The sequence below is a fragment of the Trachinotus anak genome, unplaced genomic scaffold (genome assembly GCF_046630095.1).
Source record: "Trachinotus anak isolate AG129_WGS33_773 ecotype Australia unplaced genomic scaffold, CSIRO_AGI_Tana_v1 ptg000012l, whole genome shotgun sequence".
NCBI lineage: Eukaryota > Metazoa > Chordata > Actinopteri > Carangiformes > Carangidae > Trachinotus > Trachinotus anak.
Window position 1 is genome coordinate 9,204,088 of NW_027273863.1, and position 23,243 is coordinate 9,227,330.

The following is a 23,243-nucleotide window of genomic DNA, read 5'->3' on the forward strand; positions in this document are numbered from 1 at the left end:
GTTCCGGTCCAGACTGATTTCTAGATTTGTGAGATTTACAAAAGCATTAGCATCAGATGAATTATATAAAATCACATGAAATATTATCATCTATAATCGCATCAACATCACATTAAATGCATCCGTCAACACATTAGTTGGCTACACAATGTTTACACAATATGTCCTCACAGAAACTCTTTGGTGAATGAGTTTGCTTTGTTCTTCTTTTTTTTTTTTTTTTTAACAGATTTCAGTGAAATTTGGTGGAAGGTTGGTGGACATTGTTTGGACGTTTGTCCTTTTGTCGAAGTTTTTTAGATTCATTGTCTTATCGGTAGATGAGGATTGTTTTAACATTATTGTTAAGATGAGAAATAAAAGAATAATCATAATAATAATTATATATATATATATATATATATAAAGTTTCATTATATGAGGCTGTCCAGTTTAATGTTCTATGTATTAGCAAACTTTTCCCCCGCCAACAGGTGTCAGCAAACCTCCGGGGTATGTGGTCCATGTCGATTCATTCATTCATTCAGGATGTTGGGGGTAGTCCGTCTCCAGTATAGATCATATTTAAGGTATGCCGCAACAACTTTCCACCTTGTGGCTGTGGCAGTCTTCTCTGTGTCTTAATTTTGTAAGTGTTCTTATAAACAGAGAGAAAAGCAGAAAGCAGATTTCTGTCCGGCGAAAGAGTGTCCGCGGACTGACATCCACGTCCTCAGAGGAGACCCGGCCCCACAGGTAAGTTACTGCATGATGGAGAGTTTGAGAGGTAGATCTATCCAGCGCGGAGGGGAGAAGTTTAATTCTCAGTTCCTTTAGAAAAAGCAGGTAAAATACTACATACATAAACACAGGAGTTATGGGAGTTGTGCTGTCTGCAGGGACGTCTGGGATAGGCAAGCTTGTTAGGCTGTACCATCTGTACAGGGGCAGCTTGATTAAATGCTGTTGTCCTCTGACTCAGACTCATGAGATATACGGGCACGTAGGAAAACTGTCGCTGTAATCCATCCTGTCATTCATTCATTCATTCATTCATTCATTCACTCCTCAACTTTGATTTGCCTTCTGACGGATCCACATCCTGATCATGCTGTGAAATTCAATATTTGCTCAAGTTAACTCCCAATAAATACAAGTGTACTGGTGATAGCAGCCCGATCACCCCTGCTTTCACTGCACAGATCCACGTCACCAGCAGTGGGCTGCTCAGGTCCATGACCATTCAGCACATTACCAACATTTGTACCAAAAAGTTTCATTTGAGATCTGAAAACTTTATGCATTTTGACCTGTTTGTCTCACTAGTGTTGGGTTACCTTTCCCAGATTGTACTTGTGCCAGCTGTCCCATGGGTGGAGCAGGCAGTGCCGGAGGCCCCACCCTCAGCAGTCCAAAGACACTGCTTTCTTTGACCTGAGTCTGCCACAGATCTGTTTTGTGTAGTATGTAATGCCACATCTGCTTTGGAAGTCAAGGCAACAGTATTTGTATAGCACATTTCATACACCAAAATAATTCAATGTGCTTTCTGCAGTGCAAAATACAGCAAAAGTAAAAATCTACAAGTAAAAAGTGCCAAAGTAAAGGCAAGTGATGCAAGGGGTACACATTTGGAAAGGAAAGTAGTGCAATTTATTGACAGCTAAAAAACTGAAAAGATAAAAGGACAGAGCAAATACTCCCACTTTCAGATGAAGCAGATGAAGTGAACAACTTGATGTGACAATTGAAATCTAAATCTGAGTTTAAGATAATGCCCTTAAGCCCTCGGTTCAGACAAATCAGAAAGTCATCTGGTCTGCTTTTTTCACCTGAGGAGAGTAGTTTGTGTCAGATTGAGTCACTTGATATTTGCTGCAGGGCCATTCACTCTTCCAGTCTGTTGTTGGTGGAGGGGGTTTGCATCTCTGTCAGAGCTGATTTGCTGAAAACAATATAGGAGTCTCTCCCCTCTCTGCCCCAGTGCCCCTCCTGCTGAAGGGGGAGGAGGGAGGCAGAGTATCCTTTACACTTACTAAACCAGGTGAGTTGACACCACTGTGTAGGCTTACATGTGTGTAGAAGTGCCACACTTATCATGTGTGACATGTTTCTTGGTGTTAAGCTTATAAACTGATTGTTAACTTTTAGGGACAGGCGGTGTTATTCTAGTGGCAACATGTTGACGCTCCGTGTGTGAAATAGTGGTGGAAGAAGTAGAGAGATGTAAAAGTCCTGCATTCAAGAGTAAAATTACAGCATTAACAACAAAATATACTTAAAGTTAAAACTGCGCTGCTCATTATGCAGACCTGCCCTGTTAGTGTTATTATATTATTGACTGGATATTATAATTGCTGCATTAAAATTTAAGCGGTATTTTAATGTTCTCGTTGGGTAATTTTAACTGCTTTATATACTGTTGGTGGAGTTTATAGTAGTGCATACTATTTTATATACTTATATGTTTTGTATCTTAATCTGAGAAGTAACTAGAAATACTACACAGATTCTCCCACTTGAAATTTTATAGTGTAATAAACAGCGCACTGTAAATAACTTACCTTAGCATCATGGCCAGGATGCAGGCAATTTGGATAATCTTATAGTGAGGTGCAGAAATCAGCTTCAAAAATACACACACCTCATATACTGATGCTCATAACAAAAGCCCTGAGTTAAATATTCTGTGTTCAATGTTCAGCTGTCTCCAGTAAATTATAGCAGAGGATTTTATGAACAACTGCAGAGCTGGGAACTGAAACAGAAAGTCAATAGTGTTCTTGAGATGTGTGAAGAGAGAGAGAGAGCGAGTTTGTTGGGTGTGTGGAAGGACACACACACACGCAGACACACAGAGGGGGATTGTGCAGCCGAAACCCTCTGCTGAGCAGAGCTGCTACATAAGGAAGTCAGTGTGTTGAACACACCGCACCTCTTGTTCTGTCAACACACCGTGGCTTGCTGTACATCCTCTGTTTACCAGAATGTGTTACTGACCAAGTACAACTTTATGACATGGCTCAGTGGACTTTGTCTCCACTAAAAGACAGAGCAGATCTTCTATTTCTATTCCATGTTTTTCACCTCTGTGCTCAAAATGAAACCATCATGATTTACACTAAATTACGGTGAGTCAGAGCCGGTTACACAACTGTCTTAAGATGGTAGTGATGCAGTGTCGGTGGTGTTAGCAGGGGCTAGTTAATAACCATACAATGCAAACAGTCCACCTGAGCCAGTCCCACCCTGCAGTCTTACCTCACAGAAGCCAGAGGGGGTCCCTCAGTTTCTCCCCCCAGCCTCTGTCACTCTACAAGTGACACTGCTGCAGAAATTTAGCATGGTCTGCCTCTTTGAAGTTTCTGCCTACAAATGCTTTTAAAATCTGGGCACCTGTTGATGAGGTGACAAAAAGAAGTGGAAGTGGTGGCGATGGCTGATCAGAGAAAAGATGCCTCAGTCAAGAAATGTAAGACAAAAGAGTGAGGAAGATCCGTCTTCAAGTCGCTGGAGTTATGAGACTGCTAATGATTATCTCATTACTCTCAACCGGACCATTCATGGAGGGTAGGTTATAAATAACCACTAGACAATGAGCTTTCTTGTTGGTGTTTTGCTGAGGGCGAATAAATTGGATACAAAATGACATCAAACTTGTTTAATACTGTTGTGCTCCATCCTCGCAATTTTGTTACACAACATGTCTGTATGTGTGTGCCACCTGTAGAAGAATTCAGATCCTTTACTTAAACAGAAGCACCAATACAACAATGTTCCCATTTCCTCTCACAAGTAAAAGTCCTATACTTGGTTGCAAATAAAAGTGTACCATTGTTTTCAGTAAAGTGTATTTAAGGCATAAAAGAAAAAAATACTGGATTTGCACAGAATGGCCCCTGTGAGCGACGTATTATGACATTATTAAATCTTAAATGCTGATGCAACAATGGATGAGTTTTTTTTACTGCTGTAGGAAAATGTTTCCTAAACGAATGAATAATGTCGTAGAAAAAGAGAAAAAAACTCATTTTTGGACTTTTCTCTAATCTTTATTTTTTGTGGATAATTTTTATTATTATTATGTTAATATTTAATTATTACAATTGTCTTTGGGCCTCAAACAGGTATTTGAATGAAACAAATGAAATTTTAGAGGGGAAATTTAGACATCTGAATCATGGCAAAACACTGGTAGCCACAGGCTTAAACTTTAACATTGTGGTATATTTTATAAGAGCATCCATTTGCTTTTTATGTAAAATCTTAATCTGAAAACTAACCAGTGACTAGAGCTGTCAAAAAAACAATGAAGTAAAAAGTCTGACCAAACAAGCCTGCGCACGTCTGTGAGATCCAGATTATTATCTGGATCTGCACCAAACTGTACAAACTTATAGTTGTCAACACTATAAATACTGCATGTCCGAATTTTTTACACCACAAACTATACATTATTTCCTGATAAATTGGTGAAAATGTAGAAAAGTGTCCTATCTCTCAATGTTAAGGAAAGTGATCAAAAAAATTCCTGGATCTACTTGCAGCTGGTCACTTGCAGTTTCAGCTTAATCAATGATTCACCAATCCCTCCTACCTGAATCAGCAGGTTGTGTCTGTTGTTGGAAGACATTTTTTCGAAGTATGGAAAATTTGACAGCTGTTTTGAAGTTTGGGTTGTACTGTAAAAGACATGGATTTCCACATTTTTCCCATCTCTTTTATTGTAAGTCTGCGCCCCTGCTGTTGCAGGACTGCAGGCCGGTCACAGGAATGTCCTGCACTGCCTCAGGCTGGACCTGTTAGCTTTCCCTTTAACTACCTTTGAACTACAGGACAGCATTCCTGGTCATTCTACACTCACTCTCTCTTCTTCAGACATTTCAGACTCTCTAATGCCTGATTTGTCTCTTTTATCTGTTTGTCCTAAAGGCTCCATCGTTGTTTGCCGATTTGGACCAAGAGTCCTCCACAAAGGTCATGTCTTCACCACACTCTCACTCGAGGCTGAAGTATTTGTCTCTGGGGGTGCTGGTGTTGCAGACCACCTCACTGGTGCTCACCATGCGCTACTCCCGCACCCTGAAAGAAGATGGCCCACGCTACCTGGCCTCCTCCGCCGTGGTGTTGGCGGAGGTGCTCAAGATCCTGGTCTGCACCTTCCTCGTCTTCAAGGAGAACAGTAAGTAGAAAGCTGCGACCAGCATGTGTGAGGAGTTCAGATGTTTTTCTGTCTTTTTAGTCAGTTTGAAGCCACCAAATGTACCTCCATCTCCTCTGTCTCTTCTGTTTGTCTCTGTACTCCATGGGTGGTCTCCAGGTTAGATTACTGACAACACAGTCTCTGTCTCTGCCAGATTTCAGCGTGCAGGCAATGAAGCAGCTGCTGAAGGAGGAGGTTGTCAACAAGCCTGTGGAGACCCTGAAGCTGGCCATTCCTGCAGGGATCTACACGCTGCAGAACAATCTGCTCTATGTTGCCTTATCCAACCTGGACGCAGCCACCTATCAGGTTACACATTAATGTGCTGGTTCAAGTTCACTGCATACGTGTGTGTGTGTAACTGAAATGATTTCAGTATAGTTTTCCAGTTGTCTTGCAGTCAGAGATTTAAAGCACTTAGTAGGCGGAAATATATATTTCCTAAATCCTTATTTGACCTGCAATTGCCTTCAAATTACATTTAGACACTAGCTTTTGAGTGTCAAGTACAGACCTCATGTGGACTCTATGTTTTTGGTTTTGTTCATCACAAATAAAAGTGGCTATGGTCAGCTTTAATGATAAGTTAAGATGATAAGTTTCTACATCAGACAAACAAAAAAACAAAAAAAGGAAATCAAAGCCTCCTTAGAAATTGTGTTTTCAAGTTGTGTTTACTGTGTTGAATACGTGATGTTGATATGGTGCCATGGTGATCTTCTAATACTGTAGCTCAGAGTTCATGAGCTGTGAAGTACACTGATGTTTTATAGAGGGATATAATTTGACATTTTAGGGTGAGAGAATTTGCTTTCTTGCTGAGAGTTGGGTGAGAACCTCGACACACTCTGAATAAGAAGCTGCAGCTAGCAGTTAGCTTAGCTTAGCATAAGGAGCTGGGGGGAAAGTCCAAAGTTAACAAAACTAGGTCAAAACCTGGTGTATCTCAAACTTAGCACAGACATCACTATTGCTTGAAATGTCATGGCCCACTTAATTTTCTTTTTTTACCCTGTTTCAGTTCGTACCATGACACTGATATGTAGCAAAAATATTTACCACTGCTGAAAAAGAAACGTGGCCATGTTTGTTTGTACTTTTAGTTACATAGTAATTCGCATTCTCACAACTTAAACTACATGAACACTAAGATAAGTGTGTACTTGACTTCCCATTGCATAAAATACAAACACATTAGTTACATTTGAAGGCAGTGAAAAGTAATCTTTAATCTATGGCTTTTTGCTGAGGTTTTCTGTAGATTTCCACTACTCTACAGGCTGAGAATGAGGAGAAGATAAGATAATAGATAGATAATAGCTTTGATGAGCACTCAGCAACTACAGCTCCCATGAAGTGTTGACAGTGGCCAAGACTGATGGCATATTCTCTGTTTTTTCTCATTTAAAATGAAGTGTTCAAATCCAGGATAGTAGTGAAGCCCATTTAGCATCGTGTACGACGAGATAGAAGACACCCTCCGTTAGAAGCAAGTCATTTGACTTGCAAACGAGTCTAATGGAGGGAGGCTGCATAGACAGGAGGCCCAGGACTTCAGCTCTCTATAATCATTCACTTGGGATTGTTTTTAATATAACGCATATTCTCTTGTCATATTTTACTAACTTACCTCTTGTGTTTGTGCTGTGCTCCACCAAGGTCACATACCAGTTGAAGATCCTTACCACAGCGCTGTTCTCCGTCTCCATGCTCGGGAGGAGGTTGAGCCTCTACCAGTGGCTCTCCCTGCTGCTCCTCATGGCTGGAGTCACTCTAGTGCAGGTACCGGCAGACACTGAAACTGTGAAGTCCCTGAGCAGTTTACAGATACACCGGCGCAGCTGCTGTATGATTTCTGGAGTTGTAATGTGTTTGTTGTTTGTTTGTTTTTGTATGATGAATATGACTTTCAGTTTGTTCGTTAGCAGACTGATTTCCAGTGTCCCTGCACATCAGTTTTGACCTAATGCTTTAACTTCCACAGTGGCCCACAGAGTCTGAAGGTGACTCTGAGCACAAGGTCCTGTCCACAGGCTCCCAGTTTGTGGGAGTGATGGCCGTGCTGATGGCCTGCGTGTCCAGTGGCTTTGCTGGAGTCTACTTTGAAAAAATCCTCAAGGAGACTAAACAGAGTGTGTGGGTTCGCAACATACAGCTGGGTGAGTGACTATGACTTTTCTTTGTTTGGTAGAGTGAGGCAAAATGTTATGAGTGAATAATGGTGTGTGAGATGATATAGAATAAGGCTTTTATAGTTGCTTTAGCTATTTTCACAACCCTGACCCATCCCACCTCCCACACCAACAGAAATCTGTGGTTTGTGCGACACAAACACAAACTGATACAAGGTTTCATCATTTTCTCAATTAATGATCAATTTTAGGTCATTGCCTCAGAAAAATCATGTCTGACCTATTGAGCAATGATGAATTATTTGCTAAAGCCTACAGTCACAAGTTTTAAATACTTAGAAACCATGCTTTATTAGAAAGTTGAAAGAAAAAATAAACAAATGCATTCCCTTTGTTTTTATCACTGAAGAATAGTGAAGAATTGAACAGTGTGTAGTATATAAATTTAACACGTAAAGCTCAGTTTACTACTCATGATAAATCCTATTCAGCCCGTATCTTCTGAGGCTCTCTAAAAAAATAACCCTGATGGTGTGATCTGGGTTGGATCCAGTGTTTTTGAAGCTTGACCTTTGCTAATGACTAAAACTCAGGATATTTTGGCCTTTGGAGCTTTGATTTTCACAAAAATGTATTTGATCTGTCTCTTGTGAGTCCCCCAGCTTTATGTCAGCGCAGTCCTGAATTGCTGGTGTTGACCTTTAAATTCAATACAAAATAGTGATAGCACTGTCTGCATACAAACAGGATCAGCACACTACTACAACTCCAATGGATCAAACTTGCCGGATCTTATAAAATACTTCCTTTTGGATTTGAAATGTGAGAATGAGACAACTACAGAGACTGTTCAGATTGATAAGGGTTTAGCTGCTTAGACAGCTACCAGTTTATGCCCTCTGTTCAGTGGGCAGGAGAGGTTTTCTGAAAAGTGTACTCGTGTACACTGAAGGGAAAAACTAAACCTGCCACAGAATACATTTACACTGAAGTTGCCAGCGCAATTTACGTGCTCACTAGATGCTGTCCTTGATAAATCATCGACACGCCACCTCATCACTCCACAGTAAACTAGGAACCAAATTAGTGTGTATGCATTCAGGACAAATTGATCTATCAAGGCATCACTGAAAGGATAAAAAAGAACAAGCACAGGCTTATTATCAAATTATATCAAATCCTAAAAATATATTCTCCAGGGGTCAGATAGGAACCTGACAGGGAATATAACATATATACAACTTGATAATTAAATGTCATCCCATTCTACATGGCACAGCTAAGTCAGTAATGACATAATGACTTGAATGAAGTAGTAGCTTCAACTGCCAGATTCACAGCTTCTCTGGCCGAGATAATATGTCATAATATGGTTATAATATGTAACTTTTCCATGATTAGACCTATGTTATACATTTTTTTCAGTTTTGTACTTACATTATCCAAAATGTTTCCAGTAATTCTCAAACCAGAGAAATAGTGATTTTAATCATGGTAACAGTGTGTTTCATTTGGTCACCTGTCAATGACGTCATATATGTGCATGCATCAGCGTTGTGGTTCTTCTGAATGTTTTTCAATAAAGATTAAAAAAATGCATCCACTCCAAGATGCCCTGTGTCCGCTGAAGACCACCGGCGCATCACTGATTTTTAAAGTCAAACTGCTTTGTTTGTTGTTTCTTTAACCACCTGGTCCGTTTGTTATGGAGAGGAGGACACCTCTGCTGATCGGCTGCTGGTAAAAACCAGTCAAGAGTCACAGAGGGAAGGGGAATGACATGCAGTAAAGAGTCCGGGACTTGCCTGCCTGGTGGATTAGCGCCAACGTGGTGTGCGTCCTAAGTTAGGTGTATTCAACTGCAGTTGATTTGACAGGCACTATGCAACAGAGTGTTCCACCAGGTCCCTGTACCCACTCGTGACACACCCCACAGTGGCAGTGTCGTCCAAGACTTGCATGTGGCACATCTCCGAGTTGTACTTCAAGTCTGATGTGTGGAGGGAGAAGAGGATAGGGGAGATAGGGACAGTCTTTTGTGGTGCTGTAGTGCTGCTAACCAGCGTCTCTGATGTGCAGTCCCTCAGCCTCACATACTGTGGTCTGCCTGTGAGGAAATCTGTGATCCAGGTCATAAGGTGTGGGTCCACTAAAATCCTGGCCAGCTTTTCTCTCAGTGAGAGGGGCTATATGGTGTTGAAGGTGCTGGAGAAATCAAACATTATTCTCACAGCACCACCTCCCTTGGCACAGGGATGAGGCATGATGTCCTCACAGTGTGGGGACCTTCACTGATGTGCTGAAGAGGTTCTCCCAGCTCAGTAGCACAGGTCTTCAGTCGTCTTGAGCACACCTTATCGGGGCGAGCTGCTTTCCTGGGGCAAAGTCTCGTCAGCTCTCCTCTGACCTTATCTGCGGTGATAATATGCAAAAGAGGGGGAGAAAGGGCTGTGTGTGCCATGCTGGCAGCCTGTGGGAGGGGTGCATGGGTAGATATGGGCAGAGGCTTCGGGTTGATGGCGAGATATACAGTGGCTGTTAAAGGTGGAACAGGGCAGTTGAACCAGTCATACAAGAGGTTGATCTTGTTTGCTCTCATCACATCACTACCTTTTGTACTTTAATACCTCTGCATGCAACCGACCATTTCAGTCTTTGCGTGACAGCCTTTTGTATTATGTTTCACAGTTTCATTATGGTGCAGTTTCTTTATCAGTTAGGGCTCCTCCCTGGTTAAACCCCAGACCAGGCCTGTGTCTGAGCTCAATATTCCCTTTTTCTGAGTGGTCCCTCCTTATGTTTTTTCTGACCCATTGCTCAAGCTGCTTCGTGAAACCGCCAGTTGTGCCTCTCTATGACAATGTTAACTCATATGATATGTGTGATAGTTCTTAAAGTTAACTCAGGTCTTCTGGTGAAAAGTAACATCAAATTGTCTGAGGCACTAGATCCCAGTGGTTCTGGGATCTGGGCACTAGGTATGGGTTGTTTTCATTATTGTCATACTTCCTTTTCAGCACCACATGTAGTTGCTTTAATTGTCTATTGAACACATTGTCTTGTGGGTGGTGGCCTGAGTGTGTCTTATATTGACAGGTAAGAGTAGTGCAGCGAGTACTGTACTATTTCTGTTTCTTTCAGCTGCTGTAGTGAGTCAGTCGGTTTAGGACGTGGGTTTTGTTTTTTGTTTTATCGTTTGGCTCCACCCACAGCCCTTCCCTTCATTCCTCACCTCACCTGACTCCTTTTTCTGTTGTGTTTCACTGCTGAACTGTACTTGTTGGTACACTAAACAGTAAATGACATTGCTTGCCAGCTCTTGGAAGCTGGGCCTGACTTCCTTCTGTGTCTTTGAAGGCCATCTTCTTCTTGTTAAGGAGGACCTTGGTTATCCAGGACTTGTAGCAGCACACAGTTTTCACAAAAACAACAATGTCCATGCAAAAGTTCACATCATGCAGTGTGTGATCACCTCAATGAACACAAGAGTTATCACTGCAGAATCATAGGGCAGGGGATTAAAAGGTGACTGATTGTCATCTTCTCAGGACAGTAGCCTGGTTTAAAATGACAGCACTGTTTTAAACTCTGCAACTGCATCTGAGATAATGGTCTAATGTCATCATGTCATCTGTCTCGCCTTTTGTCACTCCTAATAATTTTCTGTCATCCTTTGTGACGTTTTAAATTGTTAACACGGTGGAAACTGTTGCTTTATTTGTTCCAACTGAAACCTCACCTCTGTCTCTTGTCTCTTCCAGGTTTGTTTGGCTTTGTGCTCGGCTTCCTAGGAATGATAGTGTATGACGCCCAGAGAGTGAGACAGTCGGGAATGTTTCAGGGCTACAACACTATTACCTGCACCGTTGTTGTTTTACAGGTGTGGTCAAATACATTTGTGCATACAGGTTTGTCTTCATGTTGTGGTTGTTTGTGATTGAAAGACTGCTCAAAACTCTGTTCTCCATCTGTAGGCTCTGGGAGGGCTGGTCATAGCAGTGGTCATTAAATATGCAGACAACATCCTCAAAGGATTCGCCACTTCTCTGTCCATCATCATGTCAACTCTCATTTCATATTTCCTGTTGGAGGATTTTAACCCAACTCGGTAAACATGCTCACATACTCTCCCCCAAGGCTTAGTTTTAATTTTTTAACTGTGTCTGTCGGTCGGTTATTTTTTGTTCAATCTACCACTTTGGTCCAGACTGAAATGTCTCAACAACTATTAAATTTATTGGTATGAAATTTCGCACAGACAGCGATGGTACGCAAAGGATAAATCCTACTGACTTTGGTGATTCCTGACTTTTCCTCAAGTGCCACCATCAGGTTTCTATTTGTGGTTTGAATTAAATATATCTTAATTATGAGTTGCCTTTAAGTTTAAATAAGAATTTGCCTGCTCAGACACTGAAGTTTCCTTCAGTTTAAATTGTCATTCAATTTCCCAATAGTTTGGGTTATGACCAAATACCTGCAAAAATAACAGCATTCCCGTTAGCCTCAGCTGTACTTTGTTTTTAGAAGTAATTTGCAAATGTTAGCATGCTAACACGCTCAACTAAAATGGTGAACATGGTAAACATTATACCTGCTAAACATCATAAAATTAATGTAAGCATTGTCATCGTGGTAGCATCTGACATTGAACTAAGCACTCCTGTGCCTCTGGCAACCTCACGGAGCTGCTAGCATGAATGTAGATTGTTGTTTGTCTGAAATGAACTGAGTGCCCAGTTATTTGTTTATTGAATCCATTTTAATGCCTCTTTATTTTCTCTCTCTTTTTTTGTCCTGCTCTTGCCTTTCTCTCAGGGTATTTTTCGTCGGGACAGTGCTGGTTATCGCTGCCACATTCCTTTACGGCTATGAGGGCAAACCTGCCAGCGCCCTTAACAAAACAGAGACTTCTGTGAACTCTGCTACCTGACAGAAGACACCACCCAGGATCGCACAGAGCGGGACTCTGTGAACTGTGACAGCCAGTTTGGCATGCAGAAGGGAAAAATGTGGGAACTGTGGAGAGGATCAAACCTGTTATAAACAATCTCAAACTCACGACTGTAAAGGCTGAATGCGCCACATCACTCCTGTAAGGAAACACTGCTTTGCACAAAAGATGGGGATCAGTGATGTGAAGTACATTTGCTTTGCAGACGTGTTTTCCTAAAACACTAATAGGAAAACTTTGCAGCTAACTTGCACATTGTGGCAGTCAAACAAACAAACTTTGTGACAGAATTCTGTAATGAAAATGTACTGTAGTTACAATTTAAAAGGACCAGGAGGAGACTCTGATGAAACCATGGCCACATGAATGCTTTTCAGAACAAAAAAGGGTGTTATTGATTCTGATAGTGCCTGCCTCAGAGTGAAGACAAATCCTTGACAGAGCTTCCATCTAGTGGTGGAATGAGGAGCAAACTTGCTGCAAAGAGGAGGGGTTACCTCTGTTCAAAGATGCTGAATGTCCCTTTTTTATATGAGATGAGATAAGATGGGATATGACTGCTTTGACCTTGCTGCTCACAGCCTGAGTATTTATATCAAAAGCTCTCATTCTAATGTTATTTAAATGCAAAATAATCTAAGAACAAATGAATAAATTAAGGCGTCTTTTATGCAGAAACAACCAGCTCTGGCTTGATGTTTTTTCTTACTTCAAAGTGGAATTAATGGATAAATTCAAGCTGTAAGTGTGTATGTGTGCACCCTCACGCACACACATGCTAATGTATACACACAGAGGTAGGCACATCCATGAATATTTTGAACAGTTTTTTTTTTCAGTTCCAGTTGCAGTGGACTCAGAAAAACCAAACCAGTCTCTATAGCAACAGATGGCTGAATGAGCTGCGGTGCAGCAACAACTGTAGACACTGAATTAATATAACCTAGTTTAACCTCTGAGTATTTTACATGGTTGTAACAGACATTTTTATTCAACAATGACCCTGACAAATAAAAACAGAATTGAGGCAGATGAACAAATTATTTTGACATTTTTTCTCACTGTTGTTTTTTTTTTTTTTTTTTTTCTTGTCACATTTTTGCATAGTTGTAGATTTCAGAGCAAATGCGTATATTTAGTATGGAGATAGAGTGTGTGTGTTGAGGTGGACGTGAAGGGGAGAAAAAGAGCAGGCAGATGGGAAGGTGAGATGTGAACCTGGAGAGAAGCACAGATGGAGGATGAGTCATGTGACTGGTGTGTGGAGTGGCAGGCAGAGACTTGGACTGATGACACAGTATGGCCTTCATCTATGATTGTCTGCAGAAGCCTACTGCAAAATAATTGATGTCAGTGATATGAGGAGATATGAGATGTGGTGAGAGCTCATAGAACAAGTGTTTAAAAAATGGCACTTATCCCAAATCAATCCTTGCCAAAATTCAGTCTGGTTTAATTCCACATCGAGGAAACTGTTAAGAGTACATTTAGATTTCCCTGACTGTAGGAGATTTATGCAACTTTGTGGTGCAACATTGCCTGATTAGTGCCACATCAAATATACCCTTGGTCTGAGTAGAGTTCGGCCCCATTACAGCGTTGATATATGATGTGGCCCTTGCTGCTATCACCCTCTTGCTTTGAAGTTGTTTATATGGCACTATTCCAAGTCATTTACACTGCACTTATTGAAAGCATTGCTGACATTATTTATTTAATGTGGTAACAGGTCCAGCTCATCTCTCTGAAGGTTTGTCACCCATCTGAATACAACATCAGCTGCACGACAGAGACTTAAAAATATGTTTGTGCATAAGTTTGGTGTATTAGCAAAACTCCAGTGAAAACTACAGCAGATGTGTTTTTCTTCCAGACTTTTATGCCAAGTGGGTGCTCTTAATACAATCTGATGGATGTATGAGTTTCATCTTAACCTAAAAAGATTCATATATATAATAATATAATACTTTTGTTTCTTAAATTTTCTGAATACATCCTTTAACTCTGGTACTGAGTGTGCTGAAGGCCTTTATTGGCACTGACGAGGTTTAACCAGCTGTAGGTTGTTGTTTTTTTTTTTTTTTTGGCTGACTTTTCAATCAAAATGTCTTCAGGTATCAAGTTATACAAAACAAATGCTATTCTTAAACTTCTCAAGGACAGTTTTTTGTCTCTCTCACTCTCTCATGCAATAAGATCTACATAAGGATGCAGGATGCAGTTCTCGTTGTGGACTGATACCTCTGTGGTACGTCTAAAAACAGTGTTCCTTCTTCACTTAAAGGCAGGCAGAACTCTTCAATGCAGTCCAAAACTTTTCAGGGGCCAAAGAAGCCTCGATGAAACTCCAGGCCTTCGACACTAGTTCATTGTAGGTTTTTTTTCTGATACCATTCTTTAAAGTAATATCCACTCAGGCTTGTTATAATGTTCCACTTAAATGAGCCGCAGGCGTCTTGAGAGCAGAGAAACCATCAGTTGTCTCTTCTTTGATAGGCCTCGTGACTTCATCACCTACATCACCCCTTTTCTGCAAGAGGGAACAATTAAACTTTTGTCTGTGCAACCACTTCACCCTCTTATTTTGGTGGTATGACCACTAGCGGAGCACCTCTCCGTGGCCTCCACATTAGCACTTGGGCATCGTTGGCGTTCGGCCTCCCCAGCGCGTTGGGAGGAATGGGCTCCTGGTAGTTGAGGATGTGCGGCTGCTCCTGATAGGGACGCCCCATCAACGAGGCCCGAGAGCCCAGAGGCATGTCTGGATCCACGGCGATGTCCACCCGCATCCGCCACCTCACCGTCTGCAGCACGATACGCTCCTGGAAGAGGAAAGCAGCATAACATTGATATTGTCGATACTGTTAACTTACAGTACAGACTTACTGAGCCTTTATTAATAATCAATTTAATTTGAACACAGGGGAATGTTTGCCAGTAAGATACTGAATTTTAATAACAGTTTTCTGACCCTGCATTGAAAAGTCAACACAACAAAGACAGGTTTCAACCAACAATGGAGAAAACAAGCTTTCTCTATAGTAGCATGTAATAGAAAGAGCAGTAGCAGTAGAGACAACAACAGAGACAACACATAAGCACTGTAGGCATTTTGATACACAGTTTATGTTGGACTGACTTTTAAAGTCCCTGCATTGAAAGGCCACTGCAGCGGTTATGTTCAGCAGAGTTGAAGGCAGGGATGAGGTACTCTGTAACTTTACACCAGGAAGTAAAAGTGCAGAAAGAGCTGATTGCATCACAGTCAGACTGTGTGTGATGCAAGAGCAGTGTCTACAGATGTAGGGCTGGTGTTCTCCATTCAAACTGGGCAAAACATATCTGTGACTGTGATTTCTAAAAATGATTAAGATATGAGTTTGATGCATGTGGGAACAAACTTCTCCCACCTTGGTGACAGAGTTCATGGCCACCAGCCAGGTGATGAAGCTCTGGTCCCTGGTGATGTGGGTCAGCATGGGCGTGTTGCTGTTGCTGATGGGGACTGCCCAGGTCACACTGGGGTAGAAGTTGTCGTTCATGCTGACGGTCAGGCGGGACGGTTTGGACGTGGGGCCGGTAAGCGTGACCGTCTCAGTGGTGTTGCCATACCAGGGGTAGCTGACGCCATCTGAGTCGCTGATGGCCTTGACCCGACCCTCTCGCAGCTCCGGTAACTCCCAGCTGGACCTGCGACAGTGGACAGAGGAGGACAGAGTGAGAGGAGGAGAAGCTTTTTTTGGCAGTGGCAGGTGCAGAGTTGCAGTCTAGATGTTCTGAGTTTGTGCAGAACAGAAAGAGGTGTGCACGTCCAAACACATACCCACACTCTGAACAAAAAGTTAAAGTTTGACGCTGTCATCTACACACTTACATTCCAATATCACCATAGGTGTTGTAGAACTCCATCTGGGTACAAGCTTGGATCCAGCCCACCACCCAGGTTTCATTACGGGGCACTGGTGGCATCACAACTCCGGCTGAGGCCCTGAAGTAAGGCGTCTTGTAACGGAGCACTATCGGTGAGTTCTCCTCAATGATGGTGGGACACTGGTCAATAGAGGCTGACACCTCATACACCACAATGTTCTCTCGTCTGATGCGGGGCTTGCATGCGATGCTCTGAATACAGCCCATAGTGCAGGCGACAAGCAAAATGAGCAAAACCAGAGAAGAAGGGAGCAAATGATACCTGGCCAGTATGCACATCAGTCCCCTCCGGGTTCCACCCTTGCCTGAAGAGCAGATCTAATCTTTAATTGCCCATCATCACTGATTGGTTGGGAAGGGGGCAAAAAGGAGAGCAAATGATGGGGAGTATCAAAATCACCATTGATCAAACATAAAAGCATCCACCATCATATTTTCAGGATGATATGGAGGTAAGAGCGCAGTGGGGACTGAGGGGGAAGTATCACAGATCTCCGCAGCCTCCTCCCCCCGGTCTGCCTGCTGACTGCCGCACTGCCCTTGGCGCTCGTCCCCAGAAACTGCAATCCGGCCACCCCTGGGCTGCTGCTGCTTCTCCGCCGTGCGTCCGGAGGCTCCTCTGCTCCTCGTCGAGTCCACACGTCCGGCTGCACGTCGGTGCCCCTTGATCCTGCTGCTCTGCTCCCGGCTCTGCGCTGTCATGTCAGGTGGCGACAGGGCAGCCAGGTGCGTCAGAGGAGGGGGGCTGGATGCCTTTTGTTTGCTCGGCTTTCTTGTATTATTAGCCCTACATTTGCGCGGCGCCCCCAAAAGACAAAATCGGGCTCTTCATATCTTTGACCTACATGAGGAGAGCCGTCATTAAAATGAGCGAGAATGTGGTTCACAAAGGAGAGACAGCCGGGCTGTAAAAGGCGATTTTAATGTTTTCGTCGCGATGAGCTTCCATTCTTGGGGATGCATGAATGGTGCATCATGAATGGAGGCAGCGAGGCAGCAGAAACGGGCAGAAAGCAGTGACTGTACCCGGCCGTCTCTCGGTCGGCCGTCTCATCGTTATGCCTCCTCCGAGCCGGTGAGCTTCACGGTCCGGAGAGCATCCTCTTCGAGCCGCAGGTCGCCTTGTTCGGTTTAGAGGTGCTGATGCTGGAGAGGCAGGGGAGGGGCGTCACCCGACCGCTGCATTGAAAAAAAAAATAAAAATAACAAGTGCGAGTGGGCGTGGCTACGACCCGCATCACGCCTCTGTGAAACCCCCATTGGTCGCTGAAGTCAACAGCGGAAGTGGTGTCGTTTGGCCCCGCCACTTCCTACCCACCGACACTGACACGCATTCACCGGTCATCTCGGCTTATTGTCTCTGCCTTTCCTTCCCCGACCCCGGCGGTCCACGCCTGCAGCTGGTGGAGCTGGTTTATGATCGGCCGTTTAATCGGTAGCGTGTGTCAGAGGGTGCCGAGCTCATCGTACCGGGGGTCGCTGATGATGAAGCCGCAGGTTGTGTTCGTGCTGGGCGGGCCTGGCGCCGGCAAAGGGACCCAGTGCTCCAAGATCGTGGAGGTAGGAGAGATGGCGATAAAAAGGGACGAGGAAACGGACTTTTATAATTAGGATTTAGCATGTCGTGATGAGAATGGTATATACTGAATTTTAGTGTGGTTGTGGTTTTCAATTCCGCCTTATTATGAGGTAAAGTCTGAATTTCATTGACTTCCGGTTGTCCTCTAAAATGGACCGGTGTGTTAGCCAGCTAGCTAGTTAGCCTGGTTAGCTGATGAATAAACCGGTGCTTTGAGATGCAAGGTACCATTTGAATATTTTAAATGACTCACAAACAGATTTCTGACAGTGTTTGATTAGTTTGTGTAACGAGGCTGAGTGAAATCTGTCCACTAGCTTCACGCAGTACAAACAGAGACAGCAGCAGATAGCCTATTGACATTTGGCCCATGTTGTAACCTTATCATTGACTTATCCATGCTATTGAAATTATGTAATGGTCAGATATAAGTCTAGAGGGCACTTGGCCACTGAGCAAACACAAACATGTGCTGACGTAGACACCTTCCGGTTGAGGATTTTAACCTCACCCCCTCCAGTTGTACCGGATATAGATCCAACATACTGGAACAGATATTATTCACTTTATCTTAGCGCTTTTATTCTTTAGTCTGCGTTGTAATTGCTGCAGTTTTGTCCTCACAACACCAGGTATTCTGTGATCATTTGCGGTAACTCATCTGCTGTGCTTTTTATTGATAATCACACATAAATCAACATCAGTCTGTAAAAGGGGCAGTTTTGAGTGCACTCCTGATTTTGAGACGGAAATGGTAAAAATGTTTTGTCATATTCTCTGACATAATTCATTGGTTCGCTGTATCACACCCCGTTCCAAAGAGGCAGCTCAGAAAGTTATTTTTACCAGACCACCAAAAAAGTTTGGAAAGCCAGAACTCCACTCAAGGATTCTGCTTTGATGTTTGTCTGAAAGTCAAAGTCATGAAAACTAATGAAGCCAAAGCCCTACTGGGTGCAAGTGTTCATACTTTGATGTGTATGACTGTGTTCGACTGTGAGAGAGCTTCTATAAGAGAGGCTTTATAACTGCTACTGTTGACAGATATTCCTGGGTGTTGGCTGCCATCCTTCCAGCACGGTGGTTTGGCCTGAATGGCTGTTACGCACAGAGGCTCTTTTTATTCTGTACTCGAGGGCTGACTTTTTCCTGGCTTGTGAGTGAGGAGGATGTAGCCTGTCTGCAGAAGCTGTCCTCCTTACTGTTGAGTTTTAGTGTTAATAGAAATGTATAAATGTAAACAAACAAAATGACCTCACCAGAAATTCACTCAATGACTAATTTCAAAATGCTTTGTTTTATTAGTTTTTTATCACATGAGGTCACGTTTTCATATTTAAAAGTTGTCTGTGTTTTTATGTCTCTCAGAACTACAGCTACACCCATTTGTCAGCTGGGGACTTGCTGAGAGCGGAGCGAGCTAGAGAAGGGTCAGAGTTCGGACAGCTCATTGCCAACTACATCAAGGAGGGCAAAATTGTCCCTGTGGAAATCACCATCAACTTGCTCAAGAAGGTATGTTCCAAATATAGCCTGCAAATCATGTTTATGTTTGCCTGAGAAGAGGTCAGACAATTTACTCAGTGCCCCAAATGCAACTCAACTTTTGTGAATTATACAGGACTTGAGAAACTACTTTTCTGTAAGAAATGAAAATGAAACTTAAATTCTGCTGAAAAAAAAAAAAGAATGAATTTTGGTTGCACTCTTGCCAATATCTAGGCAGAACATTTCATTTTAGTGCTGAAAAAACCAAGTCAATTAGTCAGTTTCCAGGATGTTAAACATTGACTCCAGTTCATTTTTAAAGCAATTTATTAAGTAAATACACAAAACATTTGCTTCTCTTTGCCTTGTGAATGTGTGGCTATAGTATTTCATGCTGGCCACACATGATAAATCATTTGAAGAGACAAGTATGGTAACTTGTGATTGGCAGTTGTATCTTTATATTTGACATGAAAGACTAAACAATGAATTAAAGATGTTAATAATATTGAAGAAGATAATTAGTCGTAGTAGCAGCTCTGTTTTTGGTTGTTGACACAATTATTTGCTTTGGTGGTTGCAATCTAATCATGTCTGATGTGGATCATAGCTAATGTTTGAACACCTGTAATGTGTCTTGAAACTGTGTTAGTAAAATCACATCTGCACTGTGAGGATGTTCAGTTTTCTTACTTAGGTTTGTCAGCACCAGGATACAGGGTGGGGTTTTTTTTAATGGTCTATCTGGAATGAGGTTCTGATTTGTCATTTGAATAATTAGCTATTTCAATGAATTCACATCAGGACTAAAAAATAGTTTTATCCTTGTTCCTTAAGGCAATGGAAGACACCATGGATAAAGACGCCAAAAAGTTCCGTTTCCTCATCGATGGTTTCCCCCGCAACGAGGACAACCTTGAGGGGTGGAACAAAGTCATGGAGGGCGCAGCAGACGTCAAATTTGTGCTTTTCTTTGACTGCGGCAATGAGGTAGGTCATGGAAACCAGAAAGCTGAAAGTCCTCTAGCTGTTTTTAGTTACAGTCTGAGCTGATATCCTAGGAGCTGCTTTACACTGAGGACATGATCTCCTTTGTGCACAGGTGTGCATCAACAGATGTCTAGAAAGAGGGAAGAGCAGTGGGCGCACAGATGACAACAGAGAGAGCCTGGAGAAAAGGTGCAGTCCTGATACACAAGCAAAAAACTTTATCCCTATTGAACCCCAGAATTGCTTTTTAATGAGCAGAGTCTCTGCAGAGATATCCTGCTGCTTTCATCTACTGATTTCCTTCTGTCTCTAAAGTACATATCTGATCAGTATAGATATCTCTGACCCATTTAACTGACTGTTGGATACCTGCGTGTGTGTTTTTGACCTAATTTGTGTCTCCTTTGAGTCCCTTGTGTCATCTGACCCCAATAACCAGGCAAATTTTTCTGTAATGCAGAATCCAAACCTACCTACAGTCCACACGACCAATCATTGAACTCTATGAGAAACATGGCAAGGTGCGCACCATAGACGCCTCTCGTTCAGTGGATGAGGTGAGTAAATAATATCAAGTGTAGGAAAATGTGAATGAACGACATGAATAAATTCCTGAGGGAACATTTGGAGGAGATGAAATAAGCAAATGACAACCACTACTGAGTGTAACGACAGCTGAGTGGTGCAAAATGTAGAAAGTCTGATTTTAAAGAGCAAACAAAAGTGGAGTGATGTGAAGGGTTTTCTCTTCCCACCAATTTATAGCAGCTCCCTGTGGTAGTTGGAAATAATGCAGCCTCAGGCAATACCATATTAGCTTCAGCACTGAGCCGTTGCATGAAGGATTCAAGTAAATATAGGCCACATAATAAAAACAGTCCCACATAAGTAATCAAACTGCCAACAAAGTCTGTAAAGGCGATAGAGAACAAATCAGAGGACGAAACAGAGGACTGGGTCTAAATTCAGGCTCATGGGCATTAATCACTGTGGGACATGGGAAAATACTCCAGTCAGGCAGAAGAAAAAACTGCCCCAGCTGGATGGAGAAGCCAAAATGGAAATGCTAAAAGATTAGTTCATCTGATGTTCATCTTGAAAAAATATAAAGATTTCATGTTCGTCTCTGTTTTATGTCAAAGTTAAACTGAATCTCTTTGCGTTTTGGACTTTTGGTCGGACAAAACGGTCGGACATTTTCTAAATAAAATAATTGGCAGATTAATTGATTATTAAAAAAAATACACCTCACCTTGAGTTCTGGGAAATTGTAATGACATTAATTAGTCAAATGTTGCCATAACTAATAAGATGAATCCCTAAATATGAAATGTTCAAGCCTTTTTTTATTGTAATCAGAGTTATAAATATGTGCAGCACTTCAGGTTATTTTACAGTCGTTCAAGTTATGAAATTACTTTGGCTGTAGCTGAACTACAGCCCCAGGTTTGTGTTCTGATAAGTCAAAGTTACCTGTTTTTCTCTTCCAGGTGTTTGCTGATGTGAAAGCCATCCTAGACAAAGAGGACTGAATTTTCCCAGCAGCCAACAACATTCATTTACCTTTTTAGTTTTCTTTTTATCAACTGCAAGTACACTATAATGAGTTTCTGTCCATTCATTTGACTTTTTACTTTGGTTACTTATTTTTTGTTTTCCATGCCTTTTATAATTGCTGCACTGTTTGTGAATTTGTGTACAAATATGTATTGGTGTGAATGAGAAGTAGACATGCGTAGCAGCTACTTGTGATCAACTAGTTCATGTTCAGAAGAGCTCGCAGCTCGTCAGAGCTGTGTTTCATCATTCAGCCTTTGCATAGGAACAAAAATGTATCATTAGCTTAGGGAGATGTTTTTCTCAGTCAAAGGCACTTATAGTACAGAAGATCACTACAAAAATGGTATACAGTTTCCCATTTTAGTGAATGGTAAAGTGGTATCCGGCTTTTAGACCCCACTGTATGTCACTGATGTCTTCAGAGTATCATGTCATTGGAAGCAGCCATAATGCTTCAGACCAAATAGTTGTTTGACTTGATGGCGACAGACCAGGATCCATTTAAGACTTTACAGAGCAGCCAATAGCCTGTCTGGAATCCAAATAAAATGCATACAACATCGGCCTCATGTTTCTCACGACAGGGGCATGACCAGAATACTCAGTCAGAACTGCTTTTGTGCCACCTGGAGTTATCAAGTACTGTGATTCTCTGATAAATGGCTCATTCTTTGATTGAATATTTAACTCTGTACTGGAACACCGCGATGTGCTTCACCATAACTATGACACCAGGGACTAGTCATACTTAAGCGAAAACATGAAGATAAAAATGAACATTTTTGTTAAATCTGTACTGTATCTTCTTGAGGAGGGAGGATAAAGCTGAAATTTAAAGCACTGACTTTTTTTCTTTTGTTTTGCTCAGTTAATATAGAATTTTTGTTCAGTACAATGTGGGGTTGCTTATTTATACAATATGTCCTTTTTTTGTAGCTATTGCTCCTGTATGTTTTGCAATATAGGTGTAGTGCTGTTGTCCATTACAAGATTTTTATCAAATTGTTAATTGCAGATTTTACAAATACACAAAACCATGTGCACTTGTTAGCTTTCTACCTGGTCAGCCAGCAGGGGGCGCTTGGCACCACTGAACAATCTAAGTAGGTTTATCCAAGTTTTGTGTGTTTGGTCTTTTGTTTTTCATTCGCTCTGAGTTGGGTTTTACAGGGGATGAAACATGACTCTTTCATCAAATAAGTAACCAAATGCTAATATACTCAATGTATCAGCACTAGAGCCAATAAATGTAGATAATTGAGATTAAATAAATGTCAGTCTTATTTTTAATTCTTGTATTTTTACTATACATACTTATGTGTGTGTATTTATCTATTTCAGCATTCAGTAATGTATTTATAATTGTATTATTTCAAATATGGATTTCTTTGTATATTCAAGCTTTTATTTATCCGTTTAATTATTGAT

General features: G+C 41.8%; 3 protein-coding genes across 3 annotated transcripts; 2 read left to right on the plus strand and 1 right to left on the minus strand.

Annotated features, from left to right (window-relative positions):
• Positions 1-513: 513 nt before the first annotated feature.
• Positions 514-13,298, plus strand: slc35a3b (solute carrier family 35 member A3b). The gene is made up of 8 exons (XM_071491746.1): positions 514-735; positions 4,912-5,161; positions 5,337-5,491; positions 6,842-6,964; positions 7,167-7,341; positions 11,076-11,194; positions 11,289-11,422; positions 12,133-13,298. The coding sequence occupies exons 2-8, from the start codon at positions 4,960-4,962 to the stop codon at positions 12,245-12,247; spliced, it is 1,023 nt and encodes a 340-aa protein (XP_071347847.1). The 5' UTR covers positions 514-735; positions 4,912-4,959; the 3' UTR covers positions 12,248-13,298.
• Positions 13,299-13,697: 399 nt separating this feature from the next.
• fam78ba (family with sequence similarity 78 member Ba) lies at positions 13,698-17,384 on the minus strand. Its single transcript, XM_071491747.1, has 3 exons — positions 16,143-17,384; positions 15,679-15,958; positions 13,698-15,090 (listed from the first exon to the last, which is right to left on the minus strand). Exons 1-3 carry the CDS (start codon positions 16,475-16,477, stop codon positions 14,848-14,850), a joined length of 858 nt encoding a protein of 285 aa, XP_071347848.1. The 5' UTR covers positions 16,478-17,384; the 3' UTR covers positions 13,698-14,847.
• Positions 17,385-17,492: 108 nt separating this feature from the next.
• cmpk (cytidylate kinase) lies at positions 17,493-22,858 on the plus strand. Its single transcript, XM_071491749.1, has 6 exons — positions 17,493-17,758; positions 19,146-19,292; positions 20,103-20,255; positions 20,368-20,444; positions 20,716-20,812; positions 21,746-22,858. Exons 1-6 carry the CDS (start codon positions 17,615-17,617, stop codon positions 21,785-21,787), a joined length of 660 nt encoding a protein of 219 aa, XP_071347850.1. The 5' UTR covers positions 17,493-17,614; the 3' UTR covers positions 21,788-22,858.
• Positions 22,859-23,243: the final 385 nt, after the last annotated feature.

What these genes read in the sequence shown, in the direction of transcription:
- slc35a3b (XM_071491746.1), top strand. Translation starts at nt 4,960, where the DNA reads ATGTCTTCACCACACTCTCACTCGAGGCTGAAGTATTTGTCTCTGGGG. An exon ending in CCTCGTCTTCAAGGAGAACA is followed by an intron (nt 5,162 to 5,336) that starts GTAAGTAGAAAG and finishes TGTCTCTGCCAG; the next exon opens with ATTTCAGCGTGCAGGCAATG. An exon ending in TGGACGCAGCCACCTATCAG is followed by an intron (nt 5,492 to 6,841) that starts GTTACACATTAA and finishes TGCTCCACCAAG; the next exon opens with GTCACATACCAGTTGAAGAT.
- fam78ba (XM_071491747.1), bottom strand. Translation starts at nt 16,477, where the DNA reads ATGTGCATACTGGCCAGGTATCATTTGCTCCCTTCTTCTCTGGTTTTG. An exon ending in ACCTATGGTGATATTGGAAT is followed by an intron (nt 15,959 to 16,142) that starts GTAAGTGTGTAG and finishes CCACTGTCGCAG; the next exon opens with GTCCAGCTGGGAGTTACCGG. An exon ending in CCATGAACTCTGTCACCAAG is followed by an intron (nt 15,091 to 15,678) that starts GTGGGAGAAGTT and finishes TTCCTCTTCCAG; the next exon opens with GAGCGTATCGTGCTGCAGAC.
- cmpk (XM_071491749.1), top strand. Translation starts at nt 17,615, where the DNA reads ATGATCGGCCGTTTAATCGGTAGCGTGTGTCAGAGGGTGCCGAGCTCA. An exon ending in TCTTTGACTGCGGCAATGAG is followed by an intron (nt 20,256 to 20,367) that starts GTAGGTCATGGA and finishes CTTTGTGCACAG; the next exon opens with GTGTGCATCAACAGATGTCT. An exon ending in AGAGAGAGCCTGGAGAAAAG is followed by an intron (nt 20,445 to 20,715) that starts GTGCAGTCCTGA and finishes TCTGTAATGCAG; the next exon opens with AATCCAAACCTACCTACAGT.